The 18,963-nt window shown below is 36.0% G+C and overlaps 1 protein-coding gene across 2 annotated transcripts in view; it reads right to left on the bottom strand.

Annotated features, from left to right (window-relative positions):
- The window catches only part of LOC142351992 (uncharacterized), an 85,626-nt gene that overhangs the window by 42,054 nt on the left and 24,609 nt on the right, over positions 1–18,963 (bottom strand). For both annotated transcript variants that reach the window (XM_075404288.1, XM_075404289.1), the window contains exons 10-11: positions 7,643–7,836; positions 647–827 (exon numbers count right to left, since the gene is read on the bottom strand). In XM_075404288.1, coding sequence (XP_075260403.1) covers positions 647–827; positions 7,643–7,836 — 375 coding nt within the window. The remainder of the gene's footprint in view (positions 1–646; positions 828–7,642; positions 7,837–18,963) is intronic.

The following is an 18,963-nucleotide window of genomic DNA, read 5'->3' as shown; positions in this document are numbered from 1 at the left end:
TTTTTAGTGGTCAAGGCATATAGAAATGGCCAAATCAATTGTACAGAAATTCTGTGCCTGTCTCTGAACTGGAATTCAGCTCCAAGATGAAAACCTCAGAGATTAATTTCATCCAGATCTGTCGGCTTTGGTCCGCTTCGTTAGCATCGTCGTAATATTTTTGTTTATTGTGAAATATAACATGGACTTTGCAGAAGGACTTAAACAACGTAAATTTTCCGATGGAAAAGCTTCGCAAACGGGGTGGTCAAGCTCACTGGATTACGGGTGGATGTACAGGGCGGTCGCGGGGGGGGGGGGGTGAAGTGGGGTGGGTCAAACTCTTAAGAATTGCCCTTCACACCTTGAATTTATATCTCCAAAAGACTTTGGGTGAATTGCATATTTAGAGACTAGTAAGCCGATAGGATCTAAGAGAACTCAATGCTCTCCGGGCCTTAACTGTTTATCCCATTTTTGAGGGCGAAAAGTTAAATGGGTTAGACGAACAATTGGTCAAGCTTAAAATTGCAAAAAAAAGACCACAGGACTACAAACTTTGCTTTGCTTGAGAAGTTATGTTCAACAGTTATGAGGCGATAAATTACTTTTATTATTCCACATACATTAAGAAAGAACCCATTTAGTATTAAAAAAATATCCCAACCTGCTTTTTCGCAGCAGAGAGCCAAACTCCTCACAAATCCGTGCAATCTGTTTGAGCCTGGCATCCTGTGCGTTGTCGTGTGGGGCCAAATGGACACCCACAAACACAAATATCTGATCTCTGGACTGGAGTCCAAGTTGGATTAGAACAGCACCTTTGTTAGCGGTCAAGCCTCCCGTACCTAACACAAACACAAAGTTTTAAATAAATTAAACTAATTCATGTAGATGGATACCAGAATATTAGTTTGTCGCTTAAGCTCTTGCCTCTGTTGAGATTGAAACAGGTAAAGAAAAGACAATTAGCCAGCATAGTCCTCGATAATAGCCACGAAACTGAAACAGTCTAGACTTGAGTAGATAACGGAGAGAAATAGGAACTCAGATGAGCTCAAGAAAAGCTGAAGTTTCAACTACCATTTTTAACATTTCATATCAAAAATTTAAAATTTCCAAGTATTTTTCTGTAAACGAGCCTAGAAAGTTTGGGGCTCCGTTGAAATGTAGGGCTATTTAAGTTACACTATAGCTCTTAAATTTCTCTTCAAGTAAACACAGGAGCCATTTTTTGAAAGTAAAAAAACACGATCTACCAAAAAGCGTACGCGTAAATGACATTATGCAAAATTTCAAATTTCTGATTGGTAGAAGTCAAAAAATCCCCCATTTGTCGAGTACTTTCTACAGCAGATCATTTTGAATATCCCAAATCAAAAATTACCTAGTAATTGTCTTTCAAAACATTCCATACAACTGATGAAAAGTTAAGCCCAAAAAAAGTAAGAATGCCGCACGTGAACAAGATCTCTCGTAAACCCAAAATCAAGTGATCAAACATAACCGACTAATGTCAGTTGAATTGTTCACAAATAACCGACGCACTCGCGATCAATTAAAAACTGCATCAGCAGGCGGATTAAATATGGGACTTCATATTATTATTCACAGAAATTGTTCGAAAGTCTTCCCGATTCAAAACAACAAGGGAAATTCATTAAAACAAAAATAAAACACGAGGATAAAAATAGCGAAATTTCCAGAATTCAGTTCAACCAAGATACTTTAAAAGACAAAAAAGAAATCGCTAAAACAATTAATATTTTTTTTCTTAATTAGGTTTATACGAAGGCGAGACAGAAAAGGTTGAGCTACCGGACTTTGCTTTTGACAAAACTGAGTTTTCCTTCAGACATATAACGACAAAAGAACTGTTTACTGTAATTGATCAATTACCACAAAACAAAGCAGCGGTTCCTGGATTACTTACTACATGGCCCTTCAAGTGTAGCAAAATGTCTATTGGAACACATCTACAGTTTGCAACAAACGAATGCATATCAAAAAATATTTTTCCTGACGTATTTGAAAAAAAACATATGTAACTCCAATACAAAAAAGGTGATCCACTGGAAGCAGAAAACTACAGACCAATTTCAGTTACAAATGTGAAAATTTTTGTAAAAATGTGAAAATTTTTGACTCTTGTAAAAAATTTTTGAAAGACTTTTGCTCCAATAAATGCTAGAACATGTTGAAAACTATGAAATAATCAATAAAAATCAATTTGGGTTTCTGAAAGAAAATCTTCGAAGGACACAGTAATATCGTTCACAGAATCAGTGAATAGTTTGTTAGAAGAAAACGAAACGTTGTTAGTATATTGTTGGATTTAGCCAAAGCTTTCAACTCAATATCTCACAAAATTTTTCTCGAAAAAATTACAAAATATGGATTTAGTACGGAATCAATTGCAATGCTAGAATCGTTTATGTCTAACAGAAAACAATGCGTAAAGAATGGCATTGAAAATTCGAACTGGGTGACAATAAATAACGGAGTACCTCAAGGAACAGTTCTCGGACCTTTTTTAATATATATCAATGACTTCCCAGAAAAAAATGAAAAAACGAGAGGACGTTTTACAGTTTGCAGATGACATGCATTATTTGTCATTTCAAATTCGATGAAAATCTCTTATGCGAAATTAACAGTATATTTGAAAGTACTGAGAGTTATATGAGGCGAAATATGCTAACCTTAAACAGAGATAAAACAGAAAGTGTTTTTTTTTTCAAAAAATGGTGAATCAAAAATTGAATCAAAATGAAATTTTCATAGAGCCAAAAACAAGTTGTCGTTATTTAGGTATAATGAATGATAACAATCTAAATTTTGACATTCAGCTGAACAAAACGTTAACAAAAATGGCAAATGCTATTAGGTCAATTCACTTAGACATTTTCTACCACTAAAAGCAAGAATCGGTCTTTTTAAATCACTTGTTTTGTCCCATCTCAATTTCAGTGCAAATTTTTTTTCAATCGTTGTCGGTTATGTCACTTCAAAGAGTTAATAAGCAAATAAATTGGGGAATAAAGGTTTGCCACCTGCGCAAAAAGTTTGACAGTGCAAGAGATCTATTATTGAAAGACAAAATTTTACCAGCAGAGCTTTTCATTAAAAAAGTTTGTCGTCTTAAATTTTTTGACCTCCTCTCACAATATAAATAGAGTAGTCGAGAAACCAAAAACTCCTCTTTCAGGATTCTTGAAAAGTACGAATTGACCAAAAACTGCAGAACTGTCCAGTTTTTTCCAAAGAATAAGTGCCAATCCAAATGGAGTGACAGGTCACTGATCAGAAATTTTTCTAGGAAGTGGAATAATTTGCCAATTGAAATCCGAAAAGAGAAAACTAAAAACAAATATCAGGAAAAACTAAGCAGCGAAATGGTCAAACTGCATGAACGTTTTCCAATAGATAGACAAGTAAGAGGCTTTAGGAATTTTTTCTATTGAAGTATAAAGACCAAACTATTCATATAATTACGAGGCGATTTTGAAAACGTAAATATTTAACCAAACGTTTTTGTTGTGGTTATAACTTTAAAATTACATTTTTGAAGATTAATAAAAACCAATAGAGATAATTTTACAACAGATAAAAATTAAAAAATGAAATCATTATCGGCCCACTTTCCATTATACTTTGAAAGTATCTGCCACCAATTAGCTTAGGCTGCTTTAAACTCCAAACGTGAGCAATTGAACTCACATGAGTCGTTAAGTTAAGCGTGAAAAAGTTACTTGAGAAGTGCTCCAACGAAAAATGGTCAGACAAAAAAAATAATACAAAAAAAATCACAAACTCATAAAGATCAACAGGACTAAAACAATTGCCGGATGATTCGTTTGAGAGCAAATAAACACTGTTTCTTGTTCTATTTTCGACAACATCAAGCAATTTAATGCCTCTAAATGACTGGTCTGTTAACTCGCTTACCGAAAATTACCAATACATACAATTCGGCTTTGAATCTTTTAAAAACAGACGGCAACCGCAATGCATACCAATTATGCTGAATTTAAAAACCTACGATGAGGCAAATATCAGCTTATCACTCCGCGTAGACCAAAAACGATAGAAATATAGTCTAAATTTCACAAAGAGTCAAACGTTTGTCTGATGTGATGTTGCATTAGTCGGACTAAGTTAAAACCCGATTCTCACAAATTAGTTACAGATTTTAACACAAAAAGCCTCTATATTGCCCAACAATTGCCGCGATAACTTCAGGTATGGCCGCGGTAATTTTCAGGTTAATTTCTCACATATATTGTAAAAATGTTCGCAATGAAAACAGCCAAAACTTTACATAACCAAGATGAAAAATATTAAGAGTTTAAAGTTCACAAAGTGAGTGCAAACGCCGTTATCGAGCTAGCCAAAAAAGCCGTAAAATATCCGCCTTTGACGCGGTTGATGCACATCGAGATAAAACAGCAAAAAGCAGAGGGAGGCAAATTGACAGAAGTTGTTTCTAGTGTCCCAATTTTTTTCTAAGCTTTCCAATTTGGTGTGGTTTGTTAGATTCTAAAATTATAATTAATTGAGCTTCCAACCACCGTTGACGCGTTTAGTGCACATCGAGATTAAACAGAAAAGGCAAAAAGCAGAGAAAATTGACATAATTTGTTTCTAAGGGTTACAATTTGTCTCTAAGTGTTCCAATTTGGTGTGGTTTGTTAGATTCTAAAATTATAATTAATTGAGCAGCTTCCGAACTGAAAACTAGTAGAATTAATAACAATGCCAGCTAGTTACCGCTCTAATGAACTTTGATAACCTAATGCAAAATGACTCAATAACAGGGCTCTATCGGTCTATCCCGTTCTTTTTGCACTATGGACGTTACCCGTATCCACTAGATTGCGTAAAATCAATGAGTGAAAAATCTAAAATCCATTCAATTGAAACAATGAGTGAGGTAAGGTTGGAGTCAAACGTGCAAGTCGTGACTTATGCAAAACGAAACACCTGATCGAAAGTTGAAACGGATTAAAAAACATAACCTAACTAATGTCGGGCGAATTGCTCTGAAAAACTATTGGCGAGCGGATGGCTTCCTCGGTAGCTTGTTCCGGCTTAGGCAGGATCACATTAGCTTAATTGAGGGGGATGGTGGTGGGGTGAGTAAGAGGTGAGGACGGTGGGCGAGCGCGATTGGTGACAGGGAGGGAGGAGAGTTTAAAGAAGGAGGTTGTCAAACTCTAAAACACCCTTTACACCATTTTATGTCTCTTAGACTGTTTCAGTGATTCCATAAGGCTCTAAGAGGACTTAAAAATCTCCATTTGTTACCTGTTTATCCCGTTTTTGAGGGTGGAAAGTCAAGTGAAAATCGCTTTAAAAAGACAGCAGGTCTAATATAATTGCTACAAGTCCTGTATACTTCATTTCAGAGCAATTAAAGAGGGAAGCGGGGTCTTTCCCATTATAGCCCCCCATGAAATTATAGCCCCCCATTATGGTATATTTACCATGATTGGGGGGGCTATAGGTTATCTGACCACTAAGCTGGGGGGCTATAATGGGAAAGACCCGGGAAGCGACTATTTAATAGCTTTTGAGAGACCAACGACGGCTATTAAACAATCACCTAAAATCATAAGAGAGGAAGACACGTCACGCAGGCAAATTGAAAAGCTTTCGCGATCAAATTCAAAGAAAGACGAATAAACTAAATGGTCTTAAGAATCATTGATAGAGATGACCATTTTAAAAGAAAAAGCACGATGAACAGAACAAAAATTCTCTTTATGCTACTCCAATATCATCGATTCACTCCTGCCCAATTCAGAGGCTAGTGAAGTTTTCAAGTTACCCTCTGGAGCTTTACCGGATCATCCCGTTCCATTTAAAAGGAAGTCAAATCAATCGAAGCAAACATTGAACAAATAAGCAAAAAAAACCATCAGTCCTTAATTACTTCTGCAATATTATTTTCGAGAAATAGATACTCTATTGCACTGTGAAGAATTAATCTCCAGCCTTTTTCATTTTGCTTATTTGTTCAGAGCGATTTCTACTAATAGTTGGCTAATCACTGAGAGCATTGGTCTAAATAATATTTTGACATCAATAAGAGCAAGACGTTAAATTTTACCTGTATTCAGAAATATAACCAAATGTGGGCAAAAATTCAATTGAAGAGTCAAATTGGATACATTTCAACATTTCGCTGCATTAAAAACAACAGCAATGCCGCAAGCGGTTGGGTTCAGCTGTAGCTACCTGAAGCTTAGGAGGTTAGTCTGACTGCAAGAGGGTCGGGGTGGAAAAGTGAGGTGGGAGGTGAGCAGGGTACCCAAAACAAGCTAAAATTGTCCCAGCAGTTTTGGTTCAAAACTGAGAATTGTCCCTCACAACATGAATTTATATCTTTTCAGCAGTTTCAGTGAACACCATACTTAGAGGCTAGTAAAATTCTTAGAGAATTTCTCAGCTCATCTCTTTTCTCGAGACAAAATCCGCAAAAAATTGTCCTGAGAAAATCCCAATAAGGCTGAAATAATTGTCAAAACTTTTGTTTGAGAGCAATTAAAAACTGTTTCTAAACGAATTCGATTAAAAATTCGAGAAAATCTCTCGATAGACAACAGCTGCCAGTGGTATTTAGCTTACATTTAGGACGGCTAGCATTATTAGTTAAGGGGCATAAAATCTAGCAACGAAATTCAGAATGATCCTAAAAAGTCACAGTGAGGGAAAACAGTAATTGCCTTTACACTATGAAGTGAAGCTTTAACATCAAATTTAGTGCACAGGACATTTCAGCGTAAAAATAAATCGAATTCTGACCTCATTCCCTCGCGATTCTCCAAGAATCTATCGATCAGCCGAAATAGCAAAGAAAGGACCGAGTTCGCTAAAGGGCAATTAAAATTAGCAGCCAAGCATGAAGACTGAAAATTTGGGTTAAAAATTGTTCTCTCACTCTACGTCAAGAAAAATTGAGAGAGAATGTACGCCCCAAAACCACTCGCTGACTATTAAAGACAACTTTGTTTTGTTAGAATTCAAAATCGTCACAAATTTCACTCAAATGTGCGTAAACAAATTATTTTAAAAATCAAACTACAGCAGGAATAATAACAATTTTAGAATCACGGCATCTGTCCTCTTCATATATTCGTACTTCTGAAATTCATATTCCGGTTTTGTAAACATAACCGACAAAACGTCGGAAGAATTGCTCTCGAACGAATAGTGGGAGCTCTAATCAACTGAAGCAGGCTGAAGAGGGGGGGGGGGGGGAGTCTAAATGGGACTAAGAAGTTCAATAGTGGGCTACAAATAACCACATTAGAGGTTGATATTTATCACTATTAAGATTTAAAGTAAAAAATGGCACCAGTTTCGGCGCAGTTTTCATTTGACTTTTAGTATTAAATTGCCGCCAATTGAATTCAGCTGCTTGAAATTGTGATTGAGAGAGAATTTTAGATCACGCGAAACGCAAAAAGTCAAGGGCGTAAAATTCACTCGAAAAGTCAAAACGGTCAAGCGAAAATTTTGCATAAAAAAAGACACACACGTTTACAAAAATTGCAATGAACTTCGTTCAAGAGCAATTAATAATACTTACAATAATAATAATGAATTTGTTAAAATTTTATTTGAAAATCAAGTGCTACTAAGGAGGACGTGCTCTAACCTAGAGGTAGTTCGTCCTTATGATGAAGTGAGAACTGTCGCGAGAGGGATTTCTTGACGAATATGATCATATAGGTACATCCGATATTATGGTCAACGAACATTTCCAGACCCAGGCGGCTGAGCACTTCTGTCATTGCTTCTCTCCACCCACTCTGGATCTTCGCGTCCAAATTGTAAATAATGTTGGCTGCCCTACAACATCACACAGCTCACCAGACCACTCTTATGCAGAATTTACCAGAGACTTTGAAGAACCTCATTCTCTCAACTTCGATATTCAGTTGAAACATCGAACATAACAGACAGATAGTCGGAAAATAGATGCGATTGATTCCCTGCTATGGATTGGGATTGAAACAAGGAAAGAAAAATGAGATTAAAATTGACTACTTTCCTATATAATATACTAAAATCCGTGTACATTTTGATCATTTTGTAGTACGGCTTTTTTTCGCAACGAGACTAGTACCCATCACACCAATCGCCAATAGACATCGAACAAGATTGAAATAAAGCAAAAAAGCAACCGGCGTTTAAACATTTTCCTTTAAGTGTTCAATGAAATGTCTTGTAGGTTTGCAAATGGATTATTGAGTAGATCCTCACAACAAAAAAAAGGATAAAAAAACGAGAACTTAGGGCAATTTTCTATTGAAATTTGCTACCAATTTGTACTGAATTCTGCTTTTCAGCTGACCTTCTTATCTCTATTTTGGGTAGAATGGCTGGGAAAACTTAGTTTACAGTCAAAATGATTTTCTGTTTTTTTATCTTCATAATAAAAATTTGACAATTACCATGATAAATTTTAATAAAACCAATTTTTCGAAAAATTCAATTGTTGTCTGATTGGCTACTGATTGTCAGAAATAGGTTGTCTTAGGCCAGAGTTGCTTCAATTTTGGTTTCATGTAGAGAAAATATAATAATTCAAGAATGAACAAAAAAAGTTTTCGAGTTCTGGTCCAAATTTTCTTTGAAATCTAATTTTTCCCTGATAAAAATTTCTATCACAAAAATTGAACATTTTGTTTATTATTGTTTAGTAGTTAAAAATTATAGCATCATAAACAATATTTAATTAAAAGTTTATCAATTCAAACAATTTTGCTTAAAGTGGAGGGGGACTTTATATTTCTGACTTCTGTAGACTTCTTTTAGACTTCAGACTTCTCCAGATTTTCGGTCATATTTTGGATAGCAAATTCAGACCTGACCTTTTGTTTTTTTTTTCAAGATCAGTTCATACATTTGACACTCTGATGTCAAAGAGCACTCAAATTGAATCAGTAGTCGACGTGGACCAAGGAAATAGCGGAGGCAAAATCAAACGTACCAACTATCTTACGTACCATTTATTATACGTACCAATTATCATGACTGTACTTATTTCTGCAGCGATACAACGTTTCTTACTCAAAGTAGGTACTTGTTGAAAAATGGAAGTGATCACTTTTGTCAACCTTCCAATCCGTTCTGAACTCGTGCTACACCCGATCGTTGCGTCTGTTGAGGTCAACACAGTTAAAAACAAAAGACAACTATTTGCCTAAATTTTTCTTTGATACACATATTCACACATTCATAGACACACAGATTCGTAGCTTTACCGGCGATAAGGTATGAAAAACTCGTTTCAGAAATAAGCATTCTGTGGTTGTTTTTATTGGTTAAAACTGTTTACAAAGTCAGAATGAGTTAGTAAGCACTGAAAAAGGTCATAAAAAGCCTCCAGTGCCTTCCTGGTATTTGTTTATAATGTATTATGACATTTTGTTCATTAAATGAGACGTTTCTGTGACTAAATGTACGTTTGGACACAAATTTGCTACATCGACGTCCTGAATTTATGTGACTTATTTCCAGCACCTGCTCCATAGATTCATTCTATTGTCAAGTAAATAGGTTGGCCGGAATTAGTTCGTGAAATCATCAGTTCGTGAAATCATCAGTACTGGAAACATAGAACTGAACATGCTGAGCCGGAAAATTAAACTGTATAAAAACTACTGCTGAGAAGAAAAACTGTGATTACTGCAGAACAAGTGGTTACCGTGATAAGACGTTTGAAACACGAGATTGATCTAATTTCTGTAATTTTCATCTCGTCTATTTATAATATTGAGTTACCCTAAGCGTTTCCCGATTAAAAATTCTAGGCCCATTTCAGAACCAGTAACAAAAAATAATTAAGCAATTAAAAAAAATAGAAATAAAATTCAGGTAAGTGAAAAAGGTAAATACTGTCTTGTCTGGTAGCAAAAAATCGAATTATTGTTTTTTTTAATTCGAAAAATTATTAGCCGGTTAGAACCCCGAAAGGATAGAAGCTACCGTCTGTTAGATAGTTTGTCAAAGCAAGCTTTCGACAAAAAATAATTAATCTCCCAAATATCCGATTCCCTCTCACAAAACGGGTTGACAAAATTCTGGTTGACAAATCAGGCCGAAGTCTCTACAGTCAAGATTATTTCCGTCGAAAAAATCTTCAACATTGCCCAGGTGTCGTGAGATGAGGATGATCGAGAAACGCTCTAAATTAATCCCCAAATGATATTAGATCCCCAGAACGTATGAGCTGCTTCTGATCAGAAGAGTATTTAATTCTATCAAAGAACCAAAAAACCAACGTTAGATTGCCTGTCTCTCGCTCTTGCTTTTGAATTGTTAGATATAACCTTTTTTCTTTTAAATTTGATTGAAATAGCTGTCCAAAATTAGATTTAAAAACACTTTCATGATTTTCGATTGTTTGTCCGATTTACAAAAGGCTTCTGCAAAATGATGAACATCTTTTGTTGTCTGGAGATTTTTTGGTATATATATCTATCTATCTATGACGCTATGTATTACAAACCAACAGGTGCAAGCCTCCTTTTAATGTGATCTAATTGCTCATCACATGTTATTTATAATAAACATGAGCTAATAAGAAAGACTTTGTATCTAAACTTGAAAAGTTCCTTGAAACACAGTGCTACTCTGCATGTCCAACAGTTATATGTGGTGACATAAACATTAACACGCTGGAAAATAACCAGTTGACAAGAGGAGACAAAAATTTAATAACCACCAACGGAATCGAATTTGCTCCAGGAAGACCAACACGTGTTGTGGGACACTCAGCCACATGTCTTGATCATTTCATTTATCATAATGTCAAACACCCAAATTGGGATGTACTGGAGCTACAAAGTTTTTCTGATCACTACCCGATTATTTGAAAAAGGAAAATTTATGGTGAAAAAAACTGCAGTCCTTGTCAGTTTTAGAGATACGAGATTTCTGAAAAATAAAAATCTGAGGAACAGTTTTCAGGTTGAATTGAAAACGGAATTATCCAAGGTAGATAATGATATAGTTTTAGCCCAAGATGATTCTACAGCATTTGATGTCTTCAATAAAGCTTTCTCGTCGGTTGTAAATGATCACGCGCCATTGACACAATCAACAAATAAATACAAAAACCAGCCCAATTGGTTCAATAATAAACTTAAAAATTTATGGACGAAAAGGAACAAGGCACATGCAGACTGGATGAAAGATAGGTCGAATTTTAGAGCTAAAGAAAAGTTCAAAGACGCGAGAATGCGCTTTGAAAAGAATTTTAGATTAACAAAAGCCATGTTCTACAGGAACACGTTCAAATCTTTTGAAAGGGATAAACGACAAATATACAATATGCTGAATGAACTCACTGGTAAACGAAATGAAAGCAAAAAAAATACCAATACTCGGAGCTACCAAGCAGAAAAGTTATACCTATGCATAAAAATGGGTCTACACTTGACACAAAATACTACGACCAATATGATTACTAAATGTAAGGAGCCAAAATAAATGAAAAAGTTAATTACAAGCTCGCTTATTCCTACCTAGAATAATTTTCGTTACTATACTGTAAGCAATTCTGATTTCGCACTAAACAGCACGGTGGATGCTTTAGTTGAAATCACTGAGAAGGTAAGATTCAACAGAAGCACAAACGAAGTAACTTTTTTTCTTGATCTTAGTAAGGCTTTTGACACTATTAACCATAACCTACTGATCCGTAAATTGGAAAAGTATGGAATAAGGGGTAACTCTCTGAATTGGATCAAATCTTATTTAAAAGGCCGAAAACAGCGAGTAAAGCTAAATAATGTGTCATCTGGTTGGGGAGAAATTGTTTGCGGTGTTCCACAAGGCTCAATAGTTTATTATTTATGTAAACGACATGCCTCTAGTTTGCAGACATTTAGAAGCTATACATTTACCAGATGATACAAACCTTTCTGCAATCGGACTACAGTGCGCTGATATCAAGGAAGATATCTAGAAAGTTGATGACTGGCTAAATTCCAATAAATTAGTAGTGAATGTATCAAAAACAATTCAAATGCATATACGAACTAATAATAAGACAAGCGATTCGGCGCAAAGATTCTCTCTAAACTCTGCTTTCAATTAAAATTAACCGGTATGTAAATATCTAGGTGTAAACATTGACTCGAAATTATCCTTCCTTAGTCATATACAATCCGTAGGAGAAAAATTAAGCAAACAGTCCGATCTTGTGTCGAAACTCAGACATTTTGTTCCTAGGGCTCAATTAATTGATTACTACAAAACTTGGATCAATCCCATTAATCAGAAAGGGGTCCTTGTTTACGCATGTTGCAGTTATACATCACTGCTACCTATCTTCACTTTGCAAAAAAAAAGATCCTGAAGGTCATCTACTTCAGAAGTAAAAGCGATACATGTGAAGATATATTTGTCAATCACTCAATTCTTTCAGTTTACGAATTGCACCTCTATGAGTTACTAAAATTTGTTTTAAGAGCTTTGAATGGACTCCACAGTTAATCTTTTTGTAATGACATGTTTTCCTATCACTATTCAGAAGTCACAACGAGATTGTCGGAATCAAATCTAATAGCTCAACCAAAATGTAAAAACAAACTTGAGCGTTTCTCAATAAAAATACGGACCTGTAAACTGTACAATAAGTTAAAAACAACAGGCATATTTCCGTCTGATATTGATCTAAACTCTGTCCAAAAAGTAACAGACTTCTGTCATCACCCCAAAAATTCGTACCTCGTCTGTAACAATGAACTATCTAAATTCGTATTTAGTTTGTAGCGTGAATTAACAGAATCTCTTCTCAGAGATCAACAGGCGTCGCACTAGTTAATTAATAGAGTATTGATCGCTTTACATTTGTGACACGAAGTAGTTGATCACTGCCTGGGGCCCAAATCAGCTCAGAGATGTCTTCCCACAGTGGTTTTTGCTTCGGGTCCCAAATTCAACGTAAGCGCCAAATGCTTTGTTTTTACTGGCGCGAAAAACTATTTCTCCTAATGTAAAGCGGTTTCAAGGGCTTTTATCGGGGTGTTGTGCTGCCCGTTTTAAGTTTTCACTCAGGTTTTTTATCATTATAATAGATTAAGTAAGGTAAATTACACCTATCTTTTAGTTTATCCTTTCCTCATTTACCTTTTGGATACTAAGCATGTAAAGGTTTTAAGAATGCTGACGATGCATTTGCTGGGCGTTTTTAGGAAAGCTGATGATGTCGTTATGCTGGGGGGTAATGTTGCGCATTTTAATTTATGACTCAAGTGGCTTTTTAAAAAAAGATTAAGGAAGGCAATTTACTCCAATCATTGAGTTTATCCTTTCCTCATTCACCATTTTGATACTAAGAATGTAAAGGTGTTAAAAATGCGGCTGAGCCTGATTCAGTTATTCTAGCATTACACCAGGTTGCTGCTAAGTTCGTAATATTTGTTGTTGCTAATTAATAATTTTCCGTCTGTACTATATACGCTGTGTAAAATATGCTTCATGAATTCTTGATCTATCGCCTGGGCAAACTGAAAAGACGTTCAGTGACTCTTTGTTTGTCATTTCCATCTGTAAATAGTGTTGATTTTGCCAGTGTATGATTTTGCTAAGTTCGTAATATTTGTTGTTGCTAATTAATAATTTTCCGTCTGTACTATATACGCTGTGTAAAATATGCTTCACGAATTCTTGATCTATCGCCTGGGCAAACTGAAAAGACGTTCAGTGACTCGTTGTTTGTCATTTCCATCTGTAAATAGTGTTGATTTTGCCAGTGTATTGCTAATATGTATGAGATGGATAAATAAATCTTCTTCTTGTTCATCACATTTTTTGCGATGAGTCTACTGCCCGATTTGAGAGCTTAGTTGGATTGTCTTCTGTACGTCTATTCAGCCTAGTCATTTGAATCTGTTGTTCAACATTACATTAAAACTCTCAAGGACGCAAAGTGATGTGTTTGTCGGAGCAGCTTCATACTCTATGTTGACCATTTTACTCCCGCCCCGCATATAAAACTGGTTAAATCATCCTACTTTATTTATTCTGTTATTTTCGTTATTTGGTTGTTTATTAATTTTTCTAGAAGGTCACTATTTTTGTCTGATCGGGATTCAATATTGCCACAAATGTTGAAATTTTTAGTTCTAAGCTTAACGAAGAGGGCAGTCAAGATTCTTAAGTGCTTATTTGGAAGCGTCCACTTGGTACTTGAGTCCAGTAGTTGTTCTAATACTTAGTCACAAAGTGGTTGTTCTCTGACTTTTTCTTCCTTGTGTACTGATACTGATACTTTTTTTCTTCCACTAATACTGAGACAGTTTGCACAGTTTTTGATTACCGATGTTTGTTTCATTTTGTATCCTGTGATTTAGTCTTCTATTTTATCCAGGTTTGTGTTTTCCTTTACTCAATTCTTGTTTTTGAGAACGTATCTCCACTTTCAATGGTTTTAGCCTATTCAAAACGTGCTTCTTATTCTGTCGGTCACGCGTTTCTTGTTTAGGTAACATTTTTTTTTCTGGCTTCCGATTGAATTTCTTGTTTTCAATTACTTGCTTCCTGTTAAGTCTTTGATCTCCTTTTCGATATTAATTTCCGAACGTCTCCTTTCAATTTTGATTTATTTTGCTCTTCTGCTCCAATTCTATGCCTTTCTTTGATTTTACTTATTTTGTTTCTTGTTTTGGAGTTCGATTTTTTGCTTTATTCTCATTCTCTTCGATCGGAGTATTTCGGAGAGCGTTATATCAAATAAGCTATTTTACTATTATCTCTACTACGTCTTTATGGGTTCTCTTAACAAGTCATGCTTTCTACCAGTAGACATTTTATACAAATCGTGATTTCACGTTTTCTGAGCACACATTTCATTGCTTTGTTTTCTGTTTTTTTTTTCTACCAATGCGTTATGCTGAGAATCGAAAACAGTTATCTCTGGTTATTTTCACCATTGCAGTTTCTTTTCATTCATGAACCACTGGTGCTATTTTTTGTTCTCTCATTGTTCATTTTACTCTTCTGTTCATTTTAGCGCTCCATTGACAGGGTTCTCTTTTTTTCTGTCTCGTGTTTATTGATGAGCTGCCATAGGAACAAAGTTTTCTGATCGCGGACAGTGATAATACAAAACCAGCATTGTGAGTTTTGAGCGCGATCAATTTAATTACTCAATATCAGTTTCGTTTTGTCTCCCTCGGTATTACTGCCTCGTTTTCTCTCCCAGTCTGTCTCTCTCACTCTTAACGAATTGCCTTCAGGGAACTTTTCTGTATTCTCTCTTCCTTTTCGTTGCTTTATGGCCAAATGAATTCTTTTTGCTCTCTAGGTTTGCCTTCAGGGCAAGTTTGTTTTTCGCTCAAGGTATGCTGCTCATTCGTTTTTTTCGGCCTCCCTTTTTGCGCCTGCTCGTTTTCCACTTACTCCCACTTCTGCTCATTCGCTGTTCTTTAGCTCGTTTTGCGCACACGTTTCAGGTTGTTCCTTTCCTCATTCGTTTTCTGTTCACTCGTTTTGTGCCCATTCTCTTTTCCTCTCGTCGGTTTCTCTGTGGGATTTGTGATCGGTTGCTTTTCGCTTTGTTTTGCGCTCGCTGAATTTTTGTACGTTACCCCCTTTCTGCCTGTTTAGCATGAACCCCCACTCTTTTTTTGCCCTTTCGCCCATTACCCCACCCCTTTCTGTGATTAACGCAAACCCTCGCCCTTCTGTGACCTTTTCACGCATTAGTCTAAACGTTTTCTGGTCTTATTTCCTTCGGCTATATTCCATTTCAAGGTTTTGATGCCTTCAGTTAACCACCGTCTCTAATCGCCAAAGAAGCGAAACGTAACAAGCTATAGAGTTAAGACTCGTTATCCGGACGCTTATCTTGCAAAACTTCCACGCTTATCTTGCAACATTGCGATGTTGAAAGAAACGTACAAGATTAATGCTCATAATGCAAGATTCTTGCATATCCGAAGGCTATTTTGCAAGACTCTTGCGGGGTCCTGCAAGATGGTCGTATTCTTACAAAACTCTCGCAAGATCGGTAATAGACTAGGGTGAAGTTTTATCAACAACTAGTTGCAAAGATGTTATTTTTCTGAAGTCACGAAATGCGAAGGAATGAAGTTTTAGCTAAGTAACTAAATCAAAATTGTTTTAAAGTGTCGGAAGCTGTTCATGATATTTTAGTGATTGAATAGGTTCAATTTAGCGAATCGCCACCTCTGCTCATTCACTGCTCATATGCAGATTGAGCAAAATTACCCAAGAAGGAAATCAGCCGCAAAAAGTCGAAGGAATTCAGGCTAGTTGCTGAAAAAGCGGCAAAATTGGAAAAAGCAAACCAACTGTGGCAGACAGTACATGAGCTGAAAAGTCAACTCAGAAGACTATAGGGCTATTTCAAAAAAATGGGAGATCTGACGGACTAAGAAATTCACTATGAGGCTTCAAAAAATCTCATTAGACGTTAAAATATACCACTATTAAGCTTTAAAGTGAAAAAATTAGACCAATTTCGGCGCACTTATCATTTGACTTTAGGCATTAAATTGCCACCCATTGAGTTCAACTGCCTGAAAATAGGACACACAAAACGCAGAATGTCAAGGGCGTAAAAGCCAATCGAAAAGTCAAAAATCGGTCAAGCGAAAAATTTGCATAAAAACATAGCCAGTAGAATACCGGAAACGACTCAAAGAGTCGTGCAATAAAAACTCTTACCCAAGCCTACCCATTTTAGAAATATGGAAAAAACAAAAAAGCAACATATAGCGTGAAATGTGGGTAGGTAGGCCCGGGGGGAGGGTAGTTGGCGGAGAGGGTGGGTGTGGGGGTTAGTTGTGTGTTTGTGTGTGTGTGTGTGGCGGGGGGGGGGGCTAGTTGGGGAGGGGGTACTTCAGATAAGTTGGAGGGACTTAAATGAAAACATACCCGGCAGATTGCCGGAAAATAGCCGCCGTTGATTCCAATAAGCATGATTGGGATTGAAATAACAGAAGATATTGAAAAAAAAAGATTTTTGTACAAAAACATTCTTTTAAGTCAGATTTATTTTGATGGCATTTCGTAGTTGAACATACTTCTGTTTCTTAGAGAGAGGCTACAGGGGCTCCTATCAATAACATGAAGCATTAGAGATGGTAAATAAGACTTATAGGAACGACGTTCAAATAGCGGGCATCTAAAATTGGGCTTTATGGGTTTATCCCGTTTCTATTTCTGACATCCATTTTTGTACTAACTCTGTTCATTTTGAATTGCTTTGCTGAGCAACTGATGTTCAAAATCACTTTTAGCAGAATGAGAGAAGAGAGAAACTAGCCTAGAGAAGTCAAAAAGATTTCACGCAAAATGTTGAAAAGGCGGCAAAATGAGGTAAAGCGAAACATTTTTTTATTCGACGAAGTAAAAAAAAAAATAGGAGCGCTATAATAGCCGGCTGAGAAGATGAGGGCGGCTATTAATCAAAAATTCAAAAAGGATCTTTCAAACTTGACTATTACCATCAGTTCTCGATGACTAAACATTACAGACGACGCTACTTTTAAAGTCCATTGTTCGAAAACAGAAGTAAACATTCTGAAACAAAAGTCAAATTTCAAGTCATGACTGCATCTTAAAAAAACCTGTAGAATCCCAATACTCATCTTCGAGTCGTATAAAGACACACACGTTTACAATAATTGCTTCTCTTCAAGAGCAAACATACCCGGCAGATTGCAGGAAAATAGCCGCCGTTGATTCCAATAAGCATGATTGGGATTAAAAGAATAGAAGATATTGAAAAAAAAAAGATTTTTGTACAAAAACATTTTTTATGTCCGATTTATTTTGATGGTATTTCGTAGTTGGACATACTTCTGTTTCTTAGAGAGAGGCTACAGGGGCTGCTATCGTAACCAATAAGCATTAGAGATGTTAACTAAGACTTATAGGAACGACGTTCAAATAGCGGGCATCTAAAATTGGGCTTTATGGGTTTATCCCGTTTCTGTTTCTGACTTCAATTTTTTATACTGACTCTGTTCATTTTGAATTGCTTTGCTGAGCAACTGATGTTCAAAATCACTTTTAGCAGAATGAGAGAAGAGGGAAACTAGCCTAGAGAAGTCAAAAATATTTCACGCAAAATGTTGAAAAAGCGGCAAAATGAGGTAAAGCGAAACATTTTTTTATTCGACGAAGTAAAAAAACATAGCAGGACAAGTCCTGACGTACAATTCAAAGAATTTTCATTGACTAAACAGAAAACTAGACCTAGAACGGACTATGAATGGATTGGGAAAACCATTTAGAAAAAAAACCGATCCAAAAAATCGAAAAACAGTAAAAATCAAAGTGAAATTGCCGCATGTGAACAAAAAACCACTAGCGAGAAATCGAATTTTTGTTCAAACACCGTTTTCTCACTCTACTTTAAATTTGGAGCGAAAAAATTCACGCCGCAAAACCACTCGCTTTTTCGCTCCACTTCCTGTTTCGGCTTGACCAAAATCACTACTCCAATTTGACTCCAAAAATCATGAAAATGTGTGAACAGATCTTAAAAAAAAGAGCGCCCCATTACAATTCAAATTCTTTGAATTGTAAAAATAGGAGCGCTATAATAGCCGGCTGAGAAGATGAGGGCGGCTATTAATCAATAACAACAAAAATACATTTTAATTGCGAGAAACAAAGTCAAAAGTTGACTAGCAACATTCAATTGTCGCAGTAAAAATTAAGTTAATTCAATGTCTGAATCATTTTTAATTATCTCTCGTTGCGATAACAGCAGTTGCATAAACTTAGCAATTGCTGGTGCTCATGGAAATATAAATTAGCAGCGAAACTCTGTTTTCGACATAGACGATTTTTTCGCCATGTTGCATCATGAAGAGTGGCCGCAAAAAAGTAGTCTTATCAGTTACGCAGTGGCGCAGGTGTCACCAATTTTGAACGACGACAGATGATTAAAAACTCTACTGCACGATTATTATCACCATCTCGCAA

This window comes from Convolutriloba macropyga, chromosome 13, assembly GCF_964194025.1.
Source record: "Convolutriloba macropyga chromosome 13, txConMacr16.3, whole genome shotgun sequence".
Lineage (NCBI taxonomy): Eukaryota > Metazoa > Xenacoelomorpha > Acoela > Convolutidae > Convolutriloba > Convolutriloba macropyga.
Note: the sequence above shows the minus strand (reverse complement) of the source record. Positions and strands in the feature narration are given on the sequence as shown.